This window comes from Hypanus sabinus, chromosome 3 (assembly GCF_030144855.1).
Source record: "Hypanus sabinus isolate sHypSab1 chromosome 3, sHypSab1.hap1, whole genome shotgun sequence".
NCBI lineage: Eukaryota > Metazoa > Chordata > Chondrichthyes > Myliobatiformes > Dasyatidae > Hypanus > Hypanus sabinus.
In genome coordinates this window covers 3,526,157-3,548,939 of record NC_082708.1, presented here as the reverse complement: position 1 = coordinate 3,548,939, position 22,783 = coordinate 3,526,157, and the positions used below count along the sequence as shown (strand labels likewise).

The 22,783-nt window shown below is 44.2% G+C and overlaps 1 protein-coding gene across 2 annotated transcripts in view; it reads right to left on the bottom strand.

Moving 5' to 3' along the window:
* The window catches only part of stim1b (stromal interaction molecule 1b), a 198,077-nt gene that overhangs the window by 60,988 nt on the left and 114,306 nt on the right, over nucleotides 1-22,783 (bottom strand). For both annotated transcript variants that reach the window (XM_059963541.1, XM_059963542.1), the window contains exons 3-5: nucleotides 22,059-22,173; nucleotides 21,008-21,119; nucleotides 10,174-10,289 (exon numbers count right to left, since the gene is read on the bottom strand). In XM_059963541.1, coding sequence (XP_059819524.1) covers nucleotides 10,174-10,289; nucleotides 21,008-21,119; nucleotides 22,059-22,173 — 343 coding nt within the window. The remainder of the gene's footprint in view (nucleotides 1-10,173; nucleotides 10,290-21,007; nucleotides 21,120-22,058; nucleotides 22,174-22,783) is intronic.

Here is a 22,783-nt window from a genome sequence, read left to right as displayed (position 1 = left end):
CTGGGATATATGGGTGTTACTCTGGTTGGCAATCAGTGGTGAGTGGTATATCGCAGGGGTCGGTGCTGGGCCCGCAACTGTTCATGATATATATTAATGATCTGGAAGAGGGGACCGAGTGTCCTACATCTAAGTTTGCTGATGAAACTAAATTGAGTGGAAAAGCAAATTGTGCAGAAGATATGGAGAGTCTGCAGAGAGACATAGATAGGTTAAGTGTGTGGGCAAGGCAGATGGAGTACAATGTTGGTAAATGCAAGGTCATCCGCTTTGGAAGGAAAAATGGAAGAGCAGATTAATATTTAAATGATAAAAGATTGCAGCATGCTGCTGTGCAGAGGGACTTGGGAGTGCTCGTGCATGAATCACAAAAGGTTGTTTTGCAGGTTCGGCAGGCTATCAAGAAGGCAACTGGAATGCTGGCCTTCATTGCTAGAGGGATTGAACAAGAGCAGGGAGGTTATGCTGCAATTATACAAGTTACTGGTGAGGCCACATCTGGAGTACTGTGTGCAGTTCTGGTCTCCTTACTTAAGGAAGAATATACTGGCTTTGGAAATGGTGCAGAGGAGGTTTACTGGGTTGATTCCAGAGATAAGGGGGTTAGACTGTCTGTCTCCCTTTCTCTTCACCATCTACACCTCGGACACCATCTACACCAACTACTGAACAGAGTCTTGCCATCTTCAGAAGTTTTCTGATGACTCTGCCATAGTTAGATGCATCAGCAAGGGTGATGAGGCTGAGTACAGGGCTACAGAGGGAAACTTTGTCACATGGTGTGAGCAGAATCGTCTGCAGCTTAATGTTAAAAAGACTAAGGAGCTGGTGGTGGATCTGAGAACGGCTGGACTGGACTGGACTGGTCAAAGAACACTGAGGCTGTCTACAATAAGGGTCAGAGCTGTCTCTACTTCCTGAGGAGACTGAGGTCCTTTAACATCTGCCGGACGATGCTGAGGTTGTTCTACGAGGCTGTGGTGGCCAGTGCTATCATGTTTGCTGTTGTGTGCTGGGGCAGCAGGCTGAGGGTAGCAGACACCAATAGAATCAACAAACTCATTCGTAAGGCCAGTGATATTGTGGGGGTGGAACTGGACTCTCTGATGGTGGTGTCTGAAAAGAGGATGCTGTCCAAGTTGCATGCCATCTTGGACAATGACTCCCATCCACTCCATAATGTACTGGTTAGGCACAGGAGTACATTCAGCCAGAGACTCATTCCACCGAGATGTAACACTGGGCGTCATAGGAATTCATTCCTACCTGCGGCCATCAAACTTTACAACTCCTCCCTTGGAGTGTCAGACACCCTGAGTCAATAGGCTGATCCTGGACTTATTTCCACTTGGCATGATTAAATTATTATTATTTAATTATTTAGGGTTTTATATTGCTATATTTCTTCACTATTCTTGGTTGGTGCGGCTGTAAAGAAATCCAATTTCCTTCGGGATCAATAAAGTATGTCTGTCTGTCTGTCCATGAGGAGAGATTGAGTCACCTGGGACTATACTCTCTAGAATTCTGAAGAATGAGAGGAGATCTTATAGAAACATATAAAATGATGAAAGGGATAGATAAGATAGAGGCAGGAAAGTTGTTTCCACTGGTAGGTGAGACTAGAACTAGGGGACATAGCCTCAAGATTCGGGGAAGTAAATTTAGGATGGATTTGAGGAGGAACTGCACTTCCCAGAGGGTGGTGAATCTCTGTCCAATGAGGCAGTGGAGGCTACCTCAGTAAACACATGTAAGACAAGGTTGGATAGATTTTTACATAGTAGGGGAAAAGGGTTATGGGAAAAGGCAGGTAGATGGAGATGAGTCCATGGCCAGATCAGCCATGATCTTATTGAATGGCGGAGCGAGCTTGATGGGCCGATGGCCGACTCGCTCCTATGTCTTCTGTCCTTAAGGCAGAGGCTGACAGATTCTTGATTGATCAGGGCATGAAGGGATATGAGAAGAAGACAGGAGTTTGAGGCTGAGGGGGAAAATTGGACTTGCCATGATGAAATGGTGGAGCAGACTCAATGGGCCAAATGACCTAATTCTTCCTCCTATGTCTTATGGTCTTAATACTCGCTACTGTGACCTTCATTAGGATTATGTTACATTTTCTTGACAAAGTTCTGGCTGGCAGGAGCAGGCCTCCTTACCCTGTGCCTATGCACCCCTATGGACTTTCAGGAGCTCCTTGAAATGAATTTGCTCCCTCCCAACCATTTTTGAATCCTTCCCCTTTTTAAGGAAAATGTGGACAGATCACACATTTCCAGGCAGACTCAAACACTCATCAGCAGGTTTGGCCTTATGCTGTCTGCGTGCCCTGAGCATGCAACCTTTTGTGGGGGTAAATCTTCCCCTTCAGTTGGTTCCCTATCAGTGAATGCACATCTCCTCCTTTTTGTTCCTCCAACATGGGGAGGTCCTCAGCACTACATCTTCCCTCCTGGCTTCTCCAGGCCCTTGCTGAGCCACAGAGAAATCTGTGCCCTCCAGGGGAAGGTCCTGGCTCCTCCTCCCACGACGGACAGGCCTGCAGATTTTTCTCCTTCCTCTTGCCGCCTTGCCCTCTACCTCAACCCAAGCCTCCTTGCCAACTGTGCTGCATTTGTCCCTGCCACCCTCTGCCTCAGGGTAAGGAGCGGCAATAGAGGGAAGAGCAACGGAGGCAGATGCAATGTGGGAGGCCCTGTTGTGCCACCATGGTGGAGTCAGCATCCTGGCGTTTAGGACAATTCTTACCAATATACTAGTACTCTTTGTCGTCATGCATCGTGGCTGGGGCATAGCCCAGCGGATCCGGTAATGCTCCCTCCAGCCCCGGCCGTTCCAACTCTATGAATACCTCATGATAGAGGCCCCAAACGACCTCCATCTGCCATGAACAGTATACGGGTGACCGGCAACCTCACCTCAGAATGCAGGGGAGGGAGGAAGTCTACTTCCAGGAAGTGAAGGTGCATGTTAAAGAGGGTCGCCCTCTGTATGGGGCCAGTCGCAGGCTCTACCGGTACAAAGACATCTTCCACATTTATCCCCATACTCGGGGCCAGGGACACGTCTCTAAGGGACCGTAGGTAGTAAAGGGACTTCCGGTGCATCTTACCGATCCAAATACTGCCCTCTTGCCCACCCACATACACAACCATGAGAGCTTACATCCCCTCATGAATCAAGGGTAAAGGGAGATCGTATTACACCATGTTTTTTAGAGATATCACACTGAAAGGTGGTGACTCTTCAGTAGTTCTTTCACCTGAAACTATGGCTCCTCTGTACAAACTAGGTCCAGCCATGTTAGAGCCCCACACAGTCAGAAATCAAATTGCTGCTGAATTAATTCAGTCATAAGATTTATCCATCTTTCGAAAAGCATTTCCATGAAGAGGGAAAGCACAGTAGTCTCCTCCGCACAGCCAGGGAAGTCTGTGCGATGAACTCCAGCACTGACACCTCCCTGTCCATGTTCCACTGTCCGAGTTATAGTCCAAGGATTCGCCACAAAACTTCACCCAGTCATCCCGGGCCAAGTACCAGGTGAATGAGGGCTTACTGATGTTAACAGCGATAGAAATCCGCCCCAGCTCTCAGTAAAAGTCGCAGGCACAAACCTTGGCAAGCCACCAGCCACTGCTGCTGCCTGAGCACAGACTCAACACAACTTGGCAAAACAGCCTTCCTCCAAAAAGAAAACTGCTGCACTTCATCACCTCTGTCCTACACCTTCCTCTGTCATCATCACCATTCTTCAGGCTTTAATTTTGAATTAAATCAACTTTTTCTAAAAGCTGACACTCCACCGTCCATTGTACAGTGTGATCCTCCCTCAGTACCGCCCCTCCCACAGTACAACCCTGCCTCAGTACTATTTTGTAATGACAGTCTCGGATTCTGTGTTTGTGTGGCTGAAGTCAGTAGCACAGATGTTCCTCGGGGATGGGAGGGAGCTGGCCACGTATGAGAGGAGAACGGGCACTGAAGGATTTGTCAAGTGGGAATATATGTGTGTGGAACTTCAGCCAGCCCTGGCATGGTTCCATATTGCTAATTAAATTTAAACTATGTAGTTGGATTGTCTCCTGATACATCCTCAGCATGGGTGGTATTTTCTTTGCTTTCTCTTGTCCCGGTAGATTTCAGTAGCTTTATATATCACACATAACGGGCTGGAGCCTGGACCAGCTCTCTTCCCAAGCACGGAAGTGCCTTAGCTGCTTTGGCAGGGGGGCAGTGGAGATTGGCAGAGAGAGCTGGAGGTGCCTTCGCTCTGGGCAGTGTGGACTAGCAGCCCAGGCTGCTCCCACCTTACCTGCTTCGTGGGCAGCTTCTGCAGCTCTGTAAATCACTGTGGATCTACCAAATTGCAGATGAAGGCTCAAGGTATTGTTGAGGATCCCTACTACCCATACCACAATTTCTTTGACCTACTAATATCAGGAAGGAGGTACAGGAGTATCAGGCTAGGACTGCCAGTCTGGGTAACAGCTTGTTCCCTCAGGCTGTGAGACAACTGAATACCCTGCAACCACTTAAGTCTTGTCACTAAGACAGCGAGTTCTTTACTATTTACCTGTGCCGTGCACTACATTCATTTTGAATTATATTTTATTAACATGTTTATGGCCATTTATTTGGTTTATGCATTGTGTCTGATATACGTTTAGACTGGTGGAACATGGATTTATTTGGTTTATGCATTGTGTCTGATATACGTTTAGACTGGTGGAACATGGATTTTTGGTTTATGCATTGTGTCTGATATACGTTTAGACTGGTGGAACATGGATTTATTTGGTTTATGCATTGTGTCTGATATACGTTTAGACTGGTGGAACATGGATTTTTGGTTTATGCATTGTGTCTGATATACGTTTAGACTGGTGGAACATGGATTTATTTGGTTTATGCATTGTGTCTGATATACGTTTAGACTGGTGGAACATGGATTTTTGGTTTATGCATTGTGTCTGATATACGTTTAGACTGGTGGAACATGGATTTATTTGGTTTATGCATTGTGTCTGATATACGTTTAGACTGGTGGAACATGGATTTTTGGTTTATGCATTGTGTCTGATATACGTTTAGACTGGTGGAACATGGATTTATTTGGTTGCATATACATACAGTCAGATGACAATAAACTTGAACTGTATTGAGAGCCAATGGAAATATTAATCAGCTGGGATATGGCTGAGATTAAACCCAGATTAGCTCTTCCTGTTTTCAAAGCAGCAGTGAGATGAGGAACTGTATTTTTAGCTGCTGGTCTGTTATTTGAGAAAAGCTGACGTCTGTATGTTTGAACAAAGTTTTCCAATACAACACTCGGTACAATTGGCTGTGAGAAAAATAGTCAAATGTCCCTCCATTAACTAGTGGATGCATCAGCTGGGCTCTTTACCCCTTTTTATCAGATTCACTGACCAGGGCTAGAAGAGGAGACGTTTACCTTTGCTGAATTAGATTACTACTGTTACACCAAGGCATGGTGAAAAGCTTCTCTTGCATTAGGGTTAGGGTTAGAGCAAGGTAAAATAACAACAGAAAGCAGAATCAAGTGTAACAGCTCCAGGAAAAATGCAGTGCAGAAAGTCAAAAAGATGCAAGATCAGAAACAAGGGCCAGAGCGCACAGACTCAGAATAGTAGAATGTCTATTTAGAACGGCGATTAGGAGGAATTTCTTTAGCCAGGGTGGTGAATCTGTGGAATTCATTGCCACAGCCGGCTGTGGAAGCCATGTCATTTAGTGTATTTAAGGCAGAGGATGATAGATTCTTCATTAGTCAGGGTGTGGAAGATTACAGAAAGGAGGAGGCAGCAGGGTTGAGAGGAAAATGGATCAGCCATGATCAAATGGTGGAGCAGAGCTGATGAACAGAATGGCTGAATTCTGCTCCTATGTCTTATGGTCGTTATGTTTAACAAGGTAGATCATGGGGTCAAGAGTCTACTTTATCGTAGTTGTGAACCATTCAATGTCTTACATCGCTTCACTCACCCCAACACAATTGATTCCTAATCACTCTAATTTACAATACGCTTAATATTAATATTATAATATTTTTTTCATGTATTTGCAGTTTGCTGTCTTTTGCACATTGGTTGCTTGTCTGTGTCTGCTGTGCTGTTTCATGATGATTCTTTCTATTTACTGTGAGTCTCAGGGTTCTATGTGGTGACGTATATGCACTTTGATAATAAACTTGGACCACAGCAGGAGAACTAGGCCATTCAGCCCACGAGGCTGCTCCACCATTTGAGCATGGCTGATCCGTTTTCCTCTCAACCCCGTTCTCCTGCTTTCTCCCTGTAACCTTCAACACCCTGCCCAATCAAGAACCTTTCAACTTCTGCTTTAATGACTTGACAATGATTTGTCCTTCACAGATGTTCGTGGTAATGAATTCTACAGATTTGTCATCCTCTGGCTCAAGAAACGGCTCCTCGGTGCTGTTCTACATGGGTGTTCCCCTATTCTGAGGCTGTGCCCTCTTAGTCATAGAACCTCCCACCACAGGAAACATCCTCTCCACATCCACTCTATCGGGGCAGTTCAATATTCGATAGGTTTCAATGAGATCTTCCTTCATTCTTCTAAACTCCAGCAAACACAGGCCCAGAACCATTAAATACTTCTCATACATTAACCCTTTCATTCCCAGAATCATTCTCATGAACCTCCTCTGGATCCTCCCCAATGCAGCACACCTTTCTCAGATAAGGGCCCAAATCTGCTCACAATACTCCAAGTGTGGTCTGTTCTATGCCTTATAAAGCCTCAGCATTTCACCCTTGTTCTTATATTCTTGTCCTCTTGAAATGAATGCTAACATTGCATTTGCCTTCCTCACCATGGAAGTTAATCTTTAGTGAATCCTGCACAAGGACTCCCAAGTCCCTTTGAACCTCAGATTTTTGAATTTTCTCCCCATTTACTAGACACTAGAACACTACAGCACAATACTGGACCTTCGACCCTTGATGTTGTGCTGACCCATATATTCCTAAAAAAAAAGTACTAAACCCACACTACCCCGTAACCCTCTATTTTTCTTTCATCCATGTGCTTGTCGAAGAGGCTCTTAAATACTCCTAATGTTTTAGCCTCCACCACCATCCCTGGCAAGTCATTCCAGGCTCTCACAACCCTCTGTGTAAAAAAACTTACCCCTGATGTCTCCCCTAAACTTCCCTCCCTTAATTTTGTACCTATGCCCTCTGGTGTTTGCTATTCATGCCCTGGGAAACAGGTACTGACTATCCACCCTATCTATGCCTCTCATAATCTTGTAGACTTCTATCAAGTCCCCTCTCATCCCTCTACACTCCAAAGAGAAAAGTCCCAGCTCTGCTAACCTTGCCTCATAAGACTTGTTTTCCAATCCAGGCAACATCCTGGTAAATCTCCTCTGCACCCTCTCCATAGCTTCCACATCCTTCCTATAATGAGGTGACCAGGAGTTGACTAGAAGACCAGGAGTTAACTCCTTTATTCCTTCTACCAAACTGCATGACATTACACTTCCCTACACTATATTCTACCTGTCACTTGAATTCTTGAAGGCACATGATAAAATAGGCCAAAATCAGTATGCTTTCCTTAAGAGAAAATCTTGCCTGACAAATCTGTTGGAATTCTTTGAGGACGTAAATTGGTCAATGAGGCGTACTTGGATTTTCAGAAGGACTCTGACAAAATGCCACATGAAGCTGCTTAACAACTCAAGAGCCCATGGTATTACAGGAAAGATATTAGCATGGATTAGCGTTGGCTGATTGGCAGGAGGCAAAGAGTGGAAAAAAAAGGGAACCTTTTCCATCTGGCTGCGGGTGACTAGTGGTGTTCCACAGGGGTCTGTTTACAGAACTGCTTCTTTTTATGTTACATCCTTAGGAACAGAACATTAGGAAAGCTGCAGCCCCCGGTGGTGTCTCACCTGGTACTCTAAGGCACTGTGTGGATCAGCTAGCACCTGTCTTTACAATATTTAACACCTCCCTGCAATAATGCAGGGTCTTGGACTGCTCTAAACTTGCTACAACCCTTCTTGTTTCTAAGAAAGGCAAGATCACTGGACAATGATTATAGGCCAGTCACTCTAACTTCAGTAGTTATGAAAGCCTTTGAACGTATGACATTGGCCTATCTGCAAGTCCATTACTGGTACAATTTGCTGATAGAGCAAATTGCTCAGTTAACTTGTGCCTTCATTACATTCTTCAACATTTGGACTCGTTTGTGAATTTTATCTCCGCCTTCAATGCTATTGATCCAGAGTTGCTCCACAGCAAGCTAAGCCAGCTAGTCATACCCGACAGTGGAGTACTAACTTCATGACTTCCCTTTGAAACAGAGATGAGGAGGAATTTCTTTAGCCAGAGATTGGTGTATCTGTAGAATTCACTGCCACAGATGGAAGTGGCTAGGTCATGGGATATATTTAAGGTGCAGGTTGATAGGTTCTTGATTAGTCAGGGTGTAAAAGGTTATGGGGAGAAGGCAGAAGAATGGGGTTGAGAGGGAAATGGATCAGAGCAGACTCGATGGGCTGAATGGACTAATCCTGTTTCAATGTCTTATGGCCTTAAGGTCAGGAAACAGCTGATACACCATCCTCACAAAGTCTGGTCAGTACAAAGAGTGGTTAGAACGGGTCAGGAGATGGCAAAGTGCTTTCCCTGATTCACACTTAGCCAGCACAGTGAGGCAGCACTTCACATGACACTATTACAGAGCCTGTGAGCCGGCTTCAATTCACTGCTGTCTGTCTGTATATTCTCTTGGTGACCGTATGGGTTTCCTCTCACATCCCAAAGACATCCGGGTTAGTAGGTTATTTGGTTACATGGGTGTAACTGGTTGGCACAGGCTTGTTGGGCTGCAAGAGCTTGTTACTGTGCTGTATCTCTATATAGTAGTCCACAAAATGCTGCAGGATCCCAGAGCAAAGGGAGGGATCTACAGAGGGATGAAGTTATCAGATAAATCATCCTGCTGACAATAGTCCAGATGAAAGCTCTTGGCCTGAATTGTCCATTGTTCATCTCCCTATAGGGATCAACACGTACAAAAGCTGGATGAACTCAGCAGGTTGGGCAGCATCTGTTGAAATGAGCAGTCAACGTTTCGGACCAAGGCCTGACAAAGAGTCTCAGCCTGAAACGTTGACTGCTCATTTCAACGGATGCTACCCGACCTGCTGAGTTCATCCAGCTTTTGTACGTGTTGATTTGACCACAGCATCTGCAGTGTACTTTGTGTTCCCTATAGAGATGCTGCCTGACCTGCTGAGTCCCTCCAGCATCTCGTGTGTTGTTCTCATACCACTGTCAAACAGCAAGAACAACAACCTGAGTCTCAAAGTGGACAAGGCAAACGAGATGACTGTGAACTTTAGGAAGGCACGTTGCACATCAATGGCACTACCGTGGAGGTAGTAAAGAGCACAGAGTTCCTTAGTGCGGACATAATGGATGATCTAACGTGTACCTCAATATCTCATCTGCCAAGAGGACACAACAGCATCTACACTTTGGAGATAGTGAGGAGTGCAAATACACAATTCTCACTGGCATTCTAACAACTTTCTATAACAGCTCCATCAAGACTGTTATGTCTGGCTGATTCATTGTGTGGTACAGAAGCTGCAAGGCATCGGACTGCAAGACCCCACACAGGACAGTAAGAACTGCCGAGAGGATCACAGGGGTCTCCTTTCCCTCACTTGTAACATTTACCGGGAACGCTGTACTGTATACAAAGGGTCTGGAGCATTATTGAGGATCCCTACTAGCCATCCCACAAGTTCTTTAACCTTCTACAGTCAGAAAGGAGGTACAGAAGCATCGGGACTAGAACTGCCAGACTGGGTTACAGTTTCTTCCCTCAGGCTAGGAGACTAATGAATACCCTGCCACCACCACGGTCTGGTCACTAGGACAGCGAGCTGTTCACTGGTTACCTGTGCTGTGCACTATATGTATTCCGAATTATATTTTATTAACTCATTTATGGTAATAGTTTGTTTTATGTGCTGCATGGGATGTATTTTCTGTGGGTGTACCCTTGTCCAGAGGTACACTGCTTTGCTTGGTTGTATAGACGTACAGTCAGATGACAATAAACTTGAGCTGGGAGGTAAGCAGAAGCGTCACTTACACAGGGGTGGCCCGAACAGAACAGTGTCCAGAGCCTTGAGCTGCAGCTTCTGGCGGTGGCTCCGGTCATTCACTTTCAGCAGAGAACAGGCCAGGGTGAGATTGTTCACAGCCAACCTGTCAATCAACATTAGACAGACATCAGAGATTACATTCTAACACCACCCCATTCAAACAAGTGTGTTAGGTTTTGGAGAGCAGCACAGAAAATACTTGTTGCTTTGTAATTCCATGTAAAAGCATTTCACAGTCTGTATAGTGGCAGTCTTGTGATTCATTCGAGAGGGCAAACAGCATCTCAGTTTAATATAAGAGATGCTGCAGACACTGGAAATCCAGAACAACACACACAAAACACTGCAGGAGCTCATCAGATCAGAGAGCATCTACGGAAATGAATAAACATTTAACTTTCTGAGCTGAGAATCTTCATCACGACTGGAAAGGAAAGGGGAGAAAGCCGAAGGAAAGGGGCACCAGCTGGAGGTGATGGGCTAGTGAAAAGAGAAAAGCTAAGAAGGGAGTCAGAGTGGGGAACTGAAGAAGAGAGAAGTGAGAGGGGGAAAATTCCCAGATGCTGGAAAAACAGGTTGGAGGCTACCTGGACAAAATATGAAGTGTTGCTCCTCCACCCACCTTATCTAACTGTACTGCTCTGATGAAAGAATTTTTACATAGTTTGATGGAAAGTTATCAACATCAAACAGTTCAGCTTCCATATCACTTGCAGACTTGTTAACCATTTCCTGTATTTTATGTTTTTCATCCCAGGAATGCTGTTTGTTTTCACCATAGCTTTCAAGTTTACTCTCTGTTGTATCACAGTTGGTTTTTAAGTGGTTTGAATGAGTCTGTAATCATTTCATCTCGTGACACAGCGTGAGTTATTGAGCTTTCTACAAAACATGACATTGTCTGTCCCCAAGATGCTGTTTGCTTGTAACTCAACAGCAGGGGTTCAATCATTCCCTCTCTCACTGTTGCTGGTTTCAGATGTATGTGACTGTCATCACTGCTGGATCTCAGTCCAATTCACTGTATTCAAAAGCTTTTACCGGATGTATGAATCTTGTTTATAGTAAGACCTTGGCTCCACGGACGGATGGAAGGTTGTAACCAATTCTGTGCATAGCAACACTGAAGGGTTTAACAGTTACCACTGCAGTCTGGTGCTGTTAACGTTGCTGCAACCAGACCTGAAGGCATTTGCAAGGCCTTGTCCAGTACAAGTCTATGTTTTTGGATCTAGTTTTAGGTCTAAATTTGATTGAAGGGGTGTGTTTCCTTAACCTTTATCTGAGAGTCCTAACATTGGGCATCAGGTTTGAATAACATAATACTGTCCGCAAGTGAATGACTTAAAAAGGTAGACTCACGGAGTATTTACAGAGTTTCCTACTTTTGTTTTAGATTTCCAACAGATGCAGGATTTTAAAAACTTTCATCCAACTGCGTTCGCTGCAGGAAAGATGAATGAGCTCCCATCACATTAAAAGAGATTAACACAAGAGATTCTGCAGACACTGGAAATCCAGAGCAGCACACACAAAATACTGCAGGAACTCATCAGGTCAGGGAGCATCTGTAGAACTGAATAAACAGTCAGTGTTTTGGGCTGAGACCCTTCTTCAGGGCTGGATAGGAAGGGGAAAGAAGCCAGAATAAGAAACACACGAGATTCTGCAGATACTGGAAATCCAGAGCAACACACACAAAATGCTGGAGAAATTCAGCAAGTCTGGCAGTATCTATGGAAAGGAATAAACAGTCAATCTTTCAGGCTGAGACCCTTCCTCAGGAATGCAAAGGAAGAGGGAAGATTAGCTTTATAGAACCGTAGAACATTACAGCACAGAAACAGGCCTTCTTGGCTGTGCCGAACCATTGTTCTGCCTAGTCCCACTGACCTGCACCTGGACCATATCCCTCCATACACCTCTCATCCATGTACCTGTCCAAGTTTTTCTTAAATGTTAAAAGTGAGCCCGCATTCACCACTTCATCTGGCAGCTCATTCCACACTCCCACCACTCTCTGTGTGAAGAAGCTCCCCCCTAATGTTCCCTTTAAACTTTCTCCCCTTCACCCTTAACCCATGTCCTCTGGTTTTTTTCTCCCCTAGCCTCAGTGGGTGCATTCTCTCTACCTATACCCATCATAATTTTATATACTTCTATCAAATCTCCCCTCATTCTTCTACGCCCCAGGGAATAAAGTCCTAACCTATTCAACCTTTCTCTGTAACTCAGTTTCTCAAGTCCCAGCAACATCCTTGTAAACCTTCTCTGCACTCTTTCAACCTTATTAATATCCTTCCTGTAATTAGGTGACCAAAACTGCACACAATACTCCAAATTTGGCCTCATCAATGCCTTATACAACCTCACCATTACATTCCAACTCTTATACTCAATGCTTTGATTTATCAAGGCCAATGTACCAAAAGCTCTCTCTACTACCCTAGGTAGGCAGAGGGGGTGACGAGGCTCTGCTGGTAAAGAATGGCATCAATTCAGTAGAAAGATGTGACATAGGATCGGAAGATGTTGAATCCTTGTGGGTTGAGTTAAGAAACTGCAAAGGTAAAAGGACCTCGATTGGCAGTTATCTACAAGCCTCCCAATAGTGGCTGGGATGTGGACTACAGCTTACAACAGGAATTAGAAAAGGTGAGTCAAAAGGGCAATGTTATGAAAGTCATGGGAGGTTTCAGCATGCAATTTAATTGGGAAAACCAGGTTGAAAATGGATCTCAAGAGAGTGAGTTTGTTGAATGCCTACGAGATGGCTTTTTAGAGCAGTTTGCCGTTAATCTTACTAGGGGATCTGCTATACTGGATTGGGTGTTATGAAATGAGTTGGAGGCGATTAGGGAACTAAGGTAAAAGAACCCTTAGGAACTGGTGATCACAATCTGATTGAGTTCAACTTGAAATTTGATAGGGAGAAAGTAAAGTCTGACATCACAGTATTTCAGTGGAGTAAAGGAAATTACAGTGGTATGAGAGAAAGAGTTGGCCAAAGTAAATTGGAAGGAGATGCTGGGAAGGATGACAGCAGAGCAGCAATGGCATGAGTTTCACAGAAAAATGAGGAAGGTCCAGGATAGATGTATTCCAAAAATAAAAAAATACTCAAAAGGCAAAATAATACACCCATGGCTGACAAGGTATATCAAAGCTAATGTAAAAACAAAAGAGAGGGCATCCAACAAAGCAAAAATTAGTGGGAAGATAGAAGATTGAGAAGCTTATAAGGACCTACAGGAAGCAACTAAAAGAATGATTTGGAGGGAAAAGATGAATATGAAAGCAACCTAGCAAATAATATCAAAGTGGATAGTGAAAGCTTTTTCAAGTGTGTAAAAGAGAGATGACAGTGGATATAGGACCGTTAGAAAATGAGGCAGCAGAAATAATAGCAGGCGACAAGGAGATGCCAGATGAACAAATGAGCATTTTGCATCAGTCTTTACTGTGGAAGACACTAGCAGTGTGCCAGGTGTTGAAGGTTGTGAGGGAAGAGAAGTGAGTGCAGTTACTACAAACCCCATTTCCAGAAAAGTTGGGATATTTTCCAAAATGCAATAAAACAAAAAATCTGTGATATGTTAATTCACGTGTACCTTCATTTAATTGACAAAAGTACACAGAAAAGATTTTCAATAGTTTTACTGACCAACTTAATTGTATTTTGTAAATATACACAAATTTAGAATTTGATGGCTGCAACACACTCAACAAAAGTTGGGACAGAGGCATGTTTACCATTGTGTTACATCACCTTTCCTTTTAATAACACTTCTTAATCGTTTTGGAACTGAGGATACTAATTGTAGTAGATTTGCAATTGGAAATTTTGTCCATTCTGGCTTGATATAAGACTTCAGCTGCTCAACAGTCTGTGGTCTCCGTTGTCTGATTCTTCTCTTCATGATGCGCCATACATTTTCAATAGGAGATAGATCTGGACTGGCAGTAGGCCAGTCAAGCACATGCACTCTGTGTCTACAAAGCCACGCTGTTGTAGCCCGTGCAGAATGTGGTCTGGCATTGTCCTGCTGAAATAAGCATGGACGTCCCGGGAAGAGACGTCGCCTTGATGGCAACATATGTCTCTCTAAATTCCTAATATACACCTCAGAGTCAATGGTACCTTCACATACATGCAACTCACCTATTGCCATGGGCACTGATGCTCCCCCATAGCATCACAGATGCTGGCTTTTGCACCTTTCGCTGATAACAATCAGGATGGTCGTTTTCATCTTTGGCACGGAGAACTCGACGCCCATTTTTTCCGAAAACTAGCTGAAATGTGGATTCATCTGACCACAGCACACGGTTCCACAGTCTTTTGGTCCATCTGAGATGAGCTTGGGCCCAGAGAACTCGCCGGCGTTTCTGTATAGAGTTGATGTATGGATTCCTCCTTGCGTAATACAGTTTCAAGTTGCATTTCTGGATGCAGCGACGGACTGTGTTAAGTGACAATGGTTTTCCGAAGTACTCCCGAGCCCAGGTGGCTTTAATTGTCACAGTAGCATGACGGTTTCTTAAGCAGTGCCGCTTGAGGGCTCGAAGATCACGCGCATTCAACAATGGTTTCCAACTTTGCCCTTTACGCACTGAGATGTCTCTGAATTCTCTGAATCTTTTCACAATATTACGTACTGTAGATGTTGAAAGACCTAAATTCTCTGCAATCTTGTGTTGGGAAATGTTCCTTTTGAACTGACTAACAATTCTCTCACGAAATTTGGCACAAAGGGGTGAGCCATGACCCATCCTTGCTTGCAAAAACTGAGCCTTTGATGCACGCTACTTTTATACCCAGTCATGATACCTCACTTGCTACCAATTAGCCTGCTTAGTGTGGAGTCTTCCAAACCAGTGTTACTTGAATATTCTGTGCACTTTTCAATCTTATTTTAACTCTGTCCCAACTTTTGTTGAGTGTGTTACAGCCATCAAATTCTAAATTTGTGTATATTTACAAAATACAATTAAGTTGGTCAGTAACTAAAACTATTGAAAATCTTTTATTTGTACTTTTGTCAGTTAAATAAGGGTTCACATGAATTAACATATCACAGATTTTTGTTTTTATTGCATTTTGGAGAATATCCCAACTTTTCTGGAAATGGGGTTTGTATTACAAGGGAGAAGGTGCTCAAAAAGCTGAAGGACCTAAGGGCACCATTATAAGACCATAAGACATAAGAGTAGAATTAGGCCATCTGGTCCATTGAATGCTCCACCATTAAATCATGGCTGATCCTTTTTTTAAAATCCCCCCTTCAGCTTTAGTTCCTATTCTTCTCACTGTAACCTTTGATGCCAGGTCCAATCAGGAACCTATTAATCTCTGCCTTAAATACATGCAACGACCTGGCCTCCAAAGCTGCACGTGGCAACAAATTCCACAAATTCACCACCCTTTGGCATCTCCGCATCTCTGTTTTGAAAGGGCATCCCCTATGTAACTCACCCTGGACCAGATGAACTGCACACTTGGGTTCTGAAAGAGATAGCATTAGAGATTGGGGTGGTATTAGAAATGAACTTTCAAAAATCATTGGACTCTGGCATGGTCTCAGAGGACTGGAGAATTGCAAATGTCACTCCACTCTTTAAGAAAGGAGGAAAGCAGCAGAAAGGAAATTACAGTATAGCAACACACAAAAAACACTGAATTTCACCCCAAAACATCAAATGTACTTTTTTCCTAAGATGCTGCCTGGCGTGTTGAGTTTCTCCAGCATTTTATGTGTGTTGCTCGGATTTCCAGCATCTCCAGATTTTCTCTTGTTTGTGAAAGGAAATTATAGACCAGTTAGCCTGACCTCAGTGGTTGGGAAGATGTTGGAGTCAATTGTTAAGGATGAGGTGATGGAGAACTTGGTGACACAGGACAAGATAGGACAAAGTCAACATGGTTTCCTTCAGGGAAAATCCTGCCTGACAAACCTGTCGGAATTCTTTGAGAAAATTACAAGTTGGATAGATAAAAGGGACGCAGTGGATGTTGTACATTTGGACTTTCAGAAAGCCTTTGACAAGGCGCCACACGTGAGGCTGCTTACCAAGTTAAGAGCCCATTAAGGGCTTCAGGAAAGTTACTGGCATGATTAGAGCATTGGCTGATCGGTAGGAGGCAGTGAGTGGGAACAAAAGGATCCTTTTCTAGTTGGCTGTCAGTGACGAGTGGTGTTCCACAGGGGTCAGTGTTGGGACCGCTACTTTTTATGCTGTATCTAAATGATTTATATGATGGAACCGATGGCTTTGTTGCCAAGTTTGCAGATGATACGAAGATTGGTGGAGGGACAGGTAGTGTTGTGGAAACAGGTAGGATGCAGAAGGACTTAAACAGATTAGGAGAATGGGCAAGAAAGTGGTAAACGAAATACAATATTGGAAATACTTTGGTAGTAGAAATAAATGTACAGACAATTTTCTAAACGGGGAGAAAATCCAAAAATCTGAGATGCAAAGGGACTTGGAAGTCCTTGTGCAGAACACCCTAAAGGTGAACTTGTAAACAGAGTCGGTGGTGAGGAAGGCAAATGCCATGTTAGCATTCATTTCAAAGGTCTAGAATACAAGAGCAGGGATGTGATGCTGAGGCTTTATAAGGCACTGGAGAGGACACACCTGAGTACTGTGAACAGTTTTGGGCTTCTTATCGAAGAAAAGAAGTGCTGGCATTGTTGAGGGTTCAGAGAAGGTTCACAAGGATGATTCTGGGAATGAAAGGATTATCATATGAAGAACATTTGATAGCTCTGGGTCTGTAGTTGCTGGAGTTTAGGATAAGCAGGGATCTCATTGAAACCTTATGAATGTTGAAAGGTTGAGGAAGAGTAGATGTGGAAAAGATGTCTACAATGGTGGGGGAGTCTAGTACAAGAGGGCACAGCCTCAGGATAGAGAGGCGTCCATTTAAAACAGAGATCTGGAAAAATTTCTTTAGCCAGAGGGTGGTGAATTTGTGGAAATTATTACCACAGGCAGCTGTGGAAGCCAGGTTGTTGGGTGTATTTAAGAGAGAGCTCGACAGGTTCATGATTGTGCATGGCATCAAATGTTAAGAAGAGAAGGCCAGGGAGTGGGGCTGAGGACGGGAAAAGGGACCAGTCATGATTGAGTGTCAGGGCAGACTTGATGGGCCAAATGGCCTAATTCTGCTCCTGAAAACAGACTACAGAGAGTTAGGAAAGAAGCTGAGAAGCAGGACCTCAAAGATAGTAATCTCAGGTTTACTGCCTGTGCCATGTGACAGTGAGTAAAGGAATAGAATGAGGTGGAAGATAAATGCATGCCTGAGGGATTGGAGCAGGGGGTAAGGATTCAGATTTCTGGATCATTGGGACCTCTTTTCGGGCAGACTTGTACTAAAATGACAGATTGCACTTGAATCTGAGCAGGACCAATATCCTGGCAGGGAGTTTTGCTATGGCTTTTGGGGGGAAAGTTTAAACAAGAATTGCTGAGGGGTGGGAACCGAGGAAGGGGTGGTTGGCTGACAAATAGAGAAAGCTTGTAGGCAGTGTGGGAGGGAGGATAGGCAGGGATAGAGAAGGGACGGGCTCAGACCGACGGTTTGAGATGTGTCTATTTTAATGCAAGAAGCACCACAAACAAGCGGATGAGCTTAGAGCCTGGATCAGCACTTTGAGCTGTAATGTTGTGGCCATTACAGACTAGGATGGCTCAGGGACAGGAATGGTTACTTAGAGTGCCGGGCTTTAGATGTTTCAGAAAGGACAGGGAGGGAGGTAAAAGAGGTGGGGGCGTGGTACTGCTGATCAGAGATAGTGTCATGGCTGCAGAAAAGGAGGAAGTAATGGAGGGATTGTCTACTGAGTCTCTAAAAGGGATCAATAACTCTGCTGGATGTTGTTTATACACCACCCAATAGTAACAGGGACATCGAGGAACAGATAGGGAGGCAGGTTCTGGAACGGTGCAGTAATAACAGGGTTGTTGTGATGGGGATCTTAATTTCTCCAATATTGATTGGCATCTCCGTAGAGCAAGGGGTTTAGATGGGTAGAGTTTGTTAGGTGTGTTCAGGAAGGTTTCTTGACACACAATGTAGATAAGCCCACAAGAGGAGAAGCTGTCCTTGATCTGCAGTTGGGAAATGAACCTGGTCGGGTGTCGGGTCTCTCAGTGGGAGAGCATTTTGTAGAAAATGATCACAATTCTATCTCTTTTACCATAGTGTTGGATAGAGATAAGAACAGACAAGATAGGGAAGTGTTTAATTGGAGTAAGGGGAAATATGAAGCTATTCGGCAGAAACTTGGAAGCATAAATTGGGAGCAGATATTCTTAGGGAAATGTATGGCAGAAATGTGACAAAAGTTCAGGGGATATTTGCGTGGTGTTCTACATAGGTACATTCCAATGAGATAGGGATAGGATAATAGGGTACAGGAACCGTGGTGTACAGAGGCTGTTGTAAATCTAGTCAAGAAGAAAAGCTTACAAAAGGTTCAAAAAATTATTGATAGAGATCTAGAAAATTAGCAAGAAGGAGCTTAAGAATGAAATTAGGAGAGCCAGAAGGGGCCATGAGAAGGCTTTGGCAGACAGGATTAAGGAAAACCCCAAGGCATTCTACAAGTATGTGAACAGCAAGAGGATAAGACGTGAGAGAATAGAACCAATCAAGTGTGACAGTGGAAAAGTGTGCACGGAACCGGAGGAGGTAGCTGAGGTACTTAATGAATACTTTGCTTCAGTATTCACTATGGAAAAGGATCTTGGCGTTTACAGGGATCAGTTACAGCAGACTGAAATGCTTGAGCATGTAGACATTAAGAAAGAGGATGTGCTGGAGCTTTTGGAAACCATTATGTTGGATAAGTCACTGGGACCAGACAAGATATGCCCCAGGCTACTGTGGGAAGGGAGAGAGGTGATTGCTGAGCCTCTGGCAATGATCTTTGCATCATAAATGGGGACGGGAGAAGTTCTGGAGGATTGGAGGGTTGTAGATGTTGTTCCCTTATTCAAGAAGGGGAGTAGATGTAGCCCAGGAATTTATAGACCAGTGAGTCTTACTTCAGTGGTTGGTAAGTTGATGGAGAAGATCCTGAGAGGCAGGATTTATGAACATTTGGGGAGGCATAATATGATTAGGAATAGTCAGCATGGCTTTGTCAAGGCAGGTTGTACATTATGAGCCTGATTGAATTTTTTGAAGATGTGACTAAACACATTGATGAAGGTAGAGCAGTAGATGTAGTGTATATGGTTCTGCATGGAGGTTGGTGACCAGTGGTGTGTCTCAGGGATCTGATCTGGTACCCCTTTCTCTTCGTGATTTTTATAAATGACCTGGATAAGGAAGTGCTTGGGTGGGTTAGTAAATTTGCTGCTGACACAAAGATTGGGGATGTTGTGGATAGTGTGGAGGGCTGTCAGAGGTTACAGCAGGACATTGATAGGTTGCAAAAATGGGCTGAGAAGTGGCAGATGGAGTTCAACCCAGATGTGTGTGAGGTGGTTCATTTTGGTAGGTCAAATATTATGGCAGAATATAGTATTAATGGTAAGGCTCTTGGCAGTGTGGAGGATCAGAGGGAACTTGAGGTCTATGTCCATAGGACACTCAAAGCTGCTGCACAGGTTGACTCTGTGATTAAGAAGGCATACAGAGTCTGGACTTCATGAACTATGGGATTGAGTTCAAGAGCCAAGAGATAATGTTACAGCTATAGGGCCCTGGTCAGACCACACTTGGAGTACTGTGCTCAGTTCTGGTCACCTCACTAAAGGAAGGATGTGAAAGCCATAGAAAGGGTGCACAGGAGATTTACAAGGATGTTGCCTGGATTGAGGAGCATGCCTTATGAGAACAGGTTGAGTGAATTTGGGCTTTTCTCATTGCAGCAACAGAGGATGAGAGGTGACCTGATAGAGGTGTACAAGATGATGAGAGGCATTGATTGTGTGGATCGTCAGATAGTTTTTACCAGGGCTGAAATGGGTAGCACGAGAGGGCACAGTTTTAAGGTGCTTGGAAGTAGGTATAAAGGTTACGCAGAGAGAGGTGAGTGCATGGAATGGGCCGCTGGCGACGGTGGTGGAGGCGGATACGATAGGGTCTTTTAAGAGACTCCTGGATCGGTACATGGAGCTTAGAAAAATAGAGGGCTATGGGTAACCCTGGGTAATTTCTAAAGTAAGTACATGTTCGGCACAGCACTGTGCTGTAGGTTTTCTATGTTTCTATGTCTCGTGGTTATGAACACAGCATAGGTACGCTTTAAAATGGTTAGCTGGACAAACTGGGCAGGCACCTGAAAACCCTGTCATAGGCCAAATCTCTTACAATACAAGCAATGGCTTTTGTTCAAGATTATCTCACAGCCATTGCTCAGCTGTAAGATCATGCTTTCAATAATTTCAGAAGACCAAAGGAGCAGAATTAGGCCATTTGGCTCATTGAATCTGCTCTGAATTCCAACTTGGCTGATTTATTATCCCTCTCCACCTCATTCTCCTGCCTTCTCCCCAGAACTTTTGATGCCCTGACAAATAAAGAACCTATCATCCTGCACTTTGTTTACCCAGTGACTTGGTCTCCACAGCCATCTGTGGCAAGTGGCAATGAATTCCACAGTTTCACCACCCTCTTGCTAAACAAATTCCTCATCTCTGTTCTAAATGGTTATCCCTCTATTCTGAGGCTGTGCCTTCTGGTCCTTGACTCTCCCACCATTTGAAATAAACAACACCATTTTCTAGATGGCTTCTGGGAAGTTGCTTGCCTACCGGGGCTAGACTGATAAGAGGGTGGCAGGGAATGATGGAACGTACCTTGGCATGTCATGTCCATTGATGCGCAGTTTTCTGAAGTGTTCCTCGTACTGTGGCAGCTCCACGTAGTTGATGAGCCACTCAATGACCTCCTCTCCTGTCCAGTTGAACACTGAGGGGACAGGAAAACAGAATCAGTTGAAATGTATTCAGGGCAGGATCTACCAAAGGACCCATTTCCATAAGGTAATGGTGCTCTCAGTGCCCAGCACGGCAACGATCATCAACACTCAACCACAGTGGAGACCCAGGTTGTTCTGATGCAGGGTTTCAATCCGAAACATTGATGGTTCCTTTCCTCCCACTGGTGCTGTTCAATCCACGGAGTCCCTACAATAGGCTGTTTCTGATTTACAAGACTGTCACAGAAAGTGAAATCCCACTCCAGATGCTGAAAGTCATGGATCACAGTCTAAGGCCTCCGATACCATGGGTCAAACAATGGGGGAGGGCTACACCTCACTCTATCCAGCCCAGCTCGCCACAGGTTGACAAGCAAACTAAGAATAAATTCTGCAGATGCTGGAAATCTTGAGCAATACATAAAATACTGGAGTAACTCAGCAGTTCAGGCATTCCATTACCTCATGGCTCTTGAACTCCGTTCACTTAGCTTGGAACAGTGACTGTCAACTGTAGGTGACTCTTGTACCCTCTCATTCTCAGCTGTGTAAGCTTCCTTCCAGTTGTTCACTGTCACTCTGACTTCCTTATTACTCAATTTACAGTATACTCAAACTCCACATTCTCTTAGCTTGATTCTGGCTTCTGTCCCATTCCCTTCCAGTCCTCAGCTCAAAAGATTGACTGTTTATTCCCCACCACATGCTGCCTGATCAGCTGAGTTCCTCCAGCATTTTGTTTGAGCTGTTCTGGATTTTCAAAATAACTTGCATTCTTGACTTCAGAATGTTTTAAGGATGATGTTCTCCGTACTACAGGAAATCCACAATGGGTGATGCGCAAGCACAAGGTATGGCAGGAATATATAGCCAACACCTGGGTCCAAAACAGATCATGAGAAGAACTGCCCAGAGTTGTAAACGTTTACCTTCTGAACTTTTCCATGACTTCCACAAGTCCTCCACACTGATCAGCTTGTCTCCACCATGGAAGGTGCTGTGCTTTGCTGCAGCGTCCTGGTAGTTCAGGTCTTCTCGCAAGAACTATGGGAAAGAAAAGCTGTGTCACTTGCACAAGTTAGTGATTTTGGTTTAACACCTCAATACAGCGTGCACATCAGGGGAAAGGTCATGGATCCCAAAGGTGCACTCTCAATGATTGAGAAACAGCTTCTTCCCTCTGTTGTCAGATTTCAAAACAGGCATTCGGGCATAATATCACCAACATATGCCATGTTGTTTTATAGCAGTACATAATAAAAACTAGAAAATTACTGCATTATATATATAATAAAGTATTACAAAAAGAGAGCAAGAATAGTGGCATTGTGTTTAGGGCTGGCTCATTGCCTGTTCAGAAGTCTGAAGGTGGGGAGGAAGAAGAAGCTGTTCCTGAATCACTGAGTGTGTGCCTCCTCCTTGATAGTAGTATTGAAGAGAGGGCACGTTCTGGGTGATGGGGCACCACCTTCTGAAGGTGGCAAGACTGGTTCCCACGATGGAGCTGAGTGAGTTTACAACTTCCTGCAGCTTTCCCTGATCCTGTGCAGTCGCCCCTCCAGACCAGAAGGTGATGCAACCAGTTAGAATGTCTCAATGGTATATCTGTTAGGAGCTGGATCGCAAGGTTGTATAATGTATACATACTTTGATA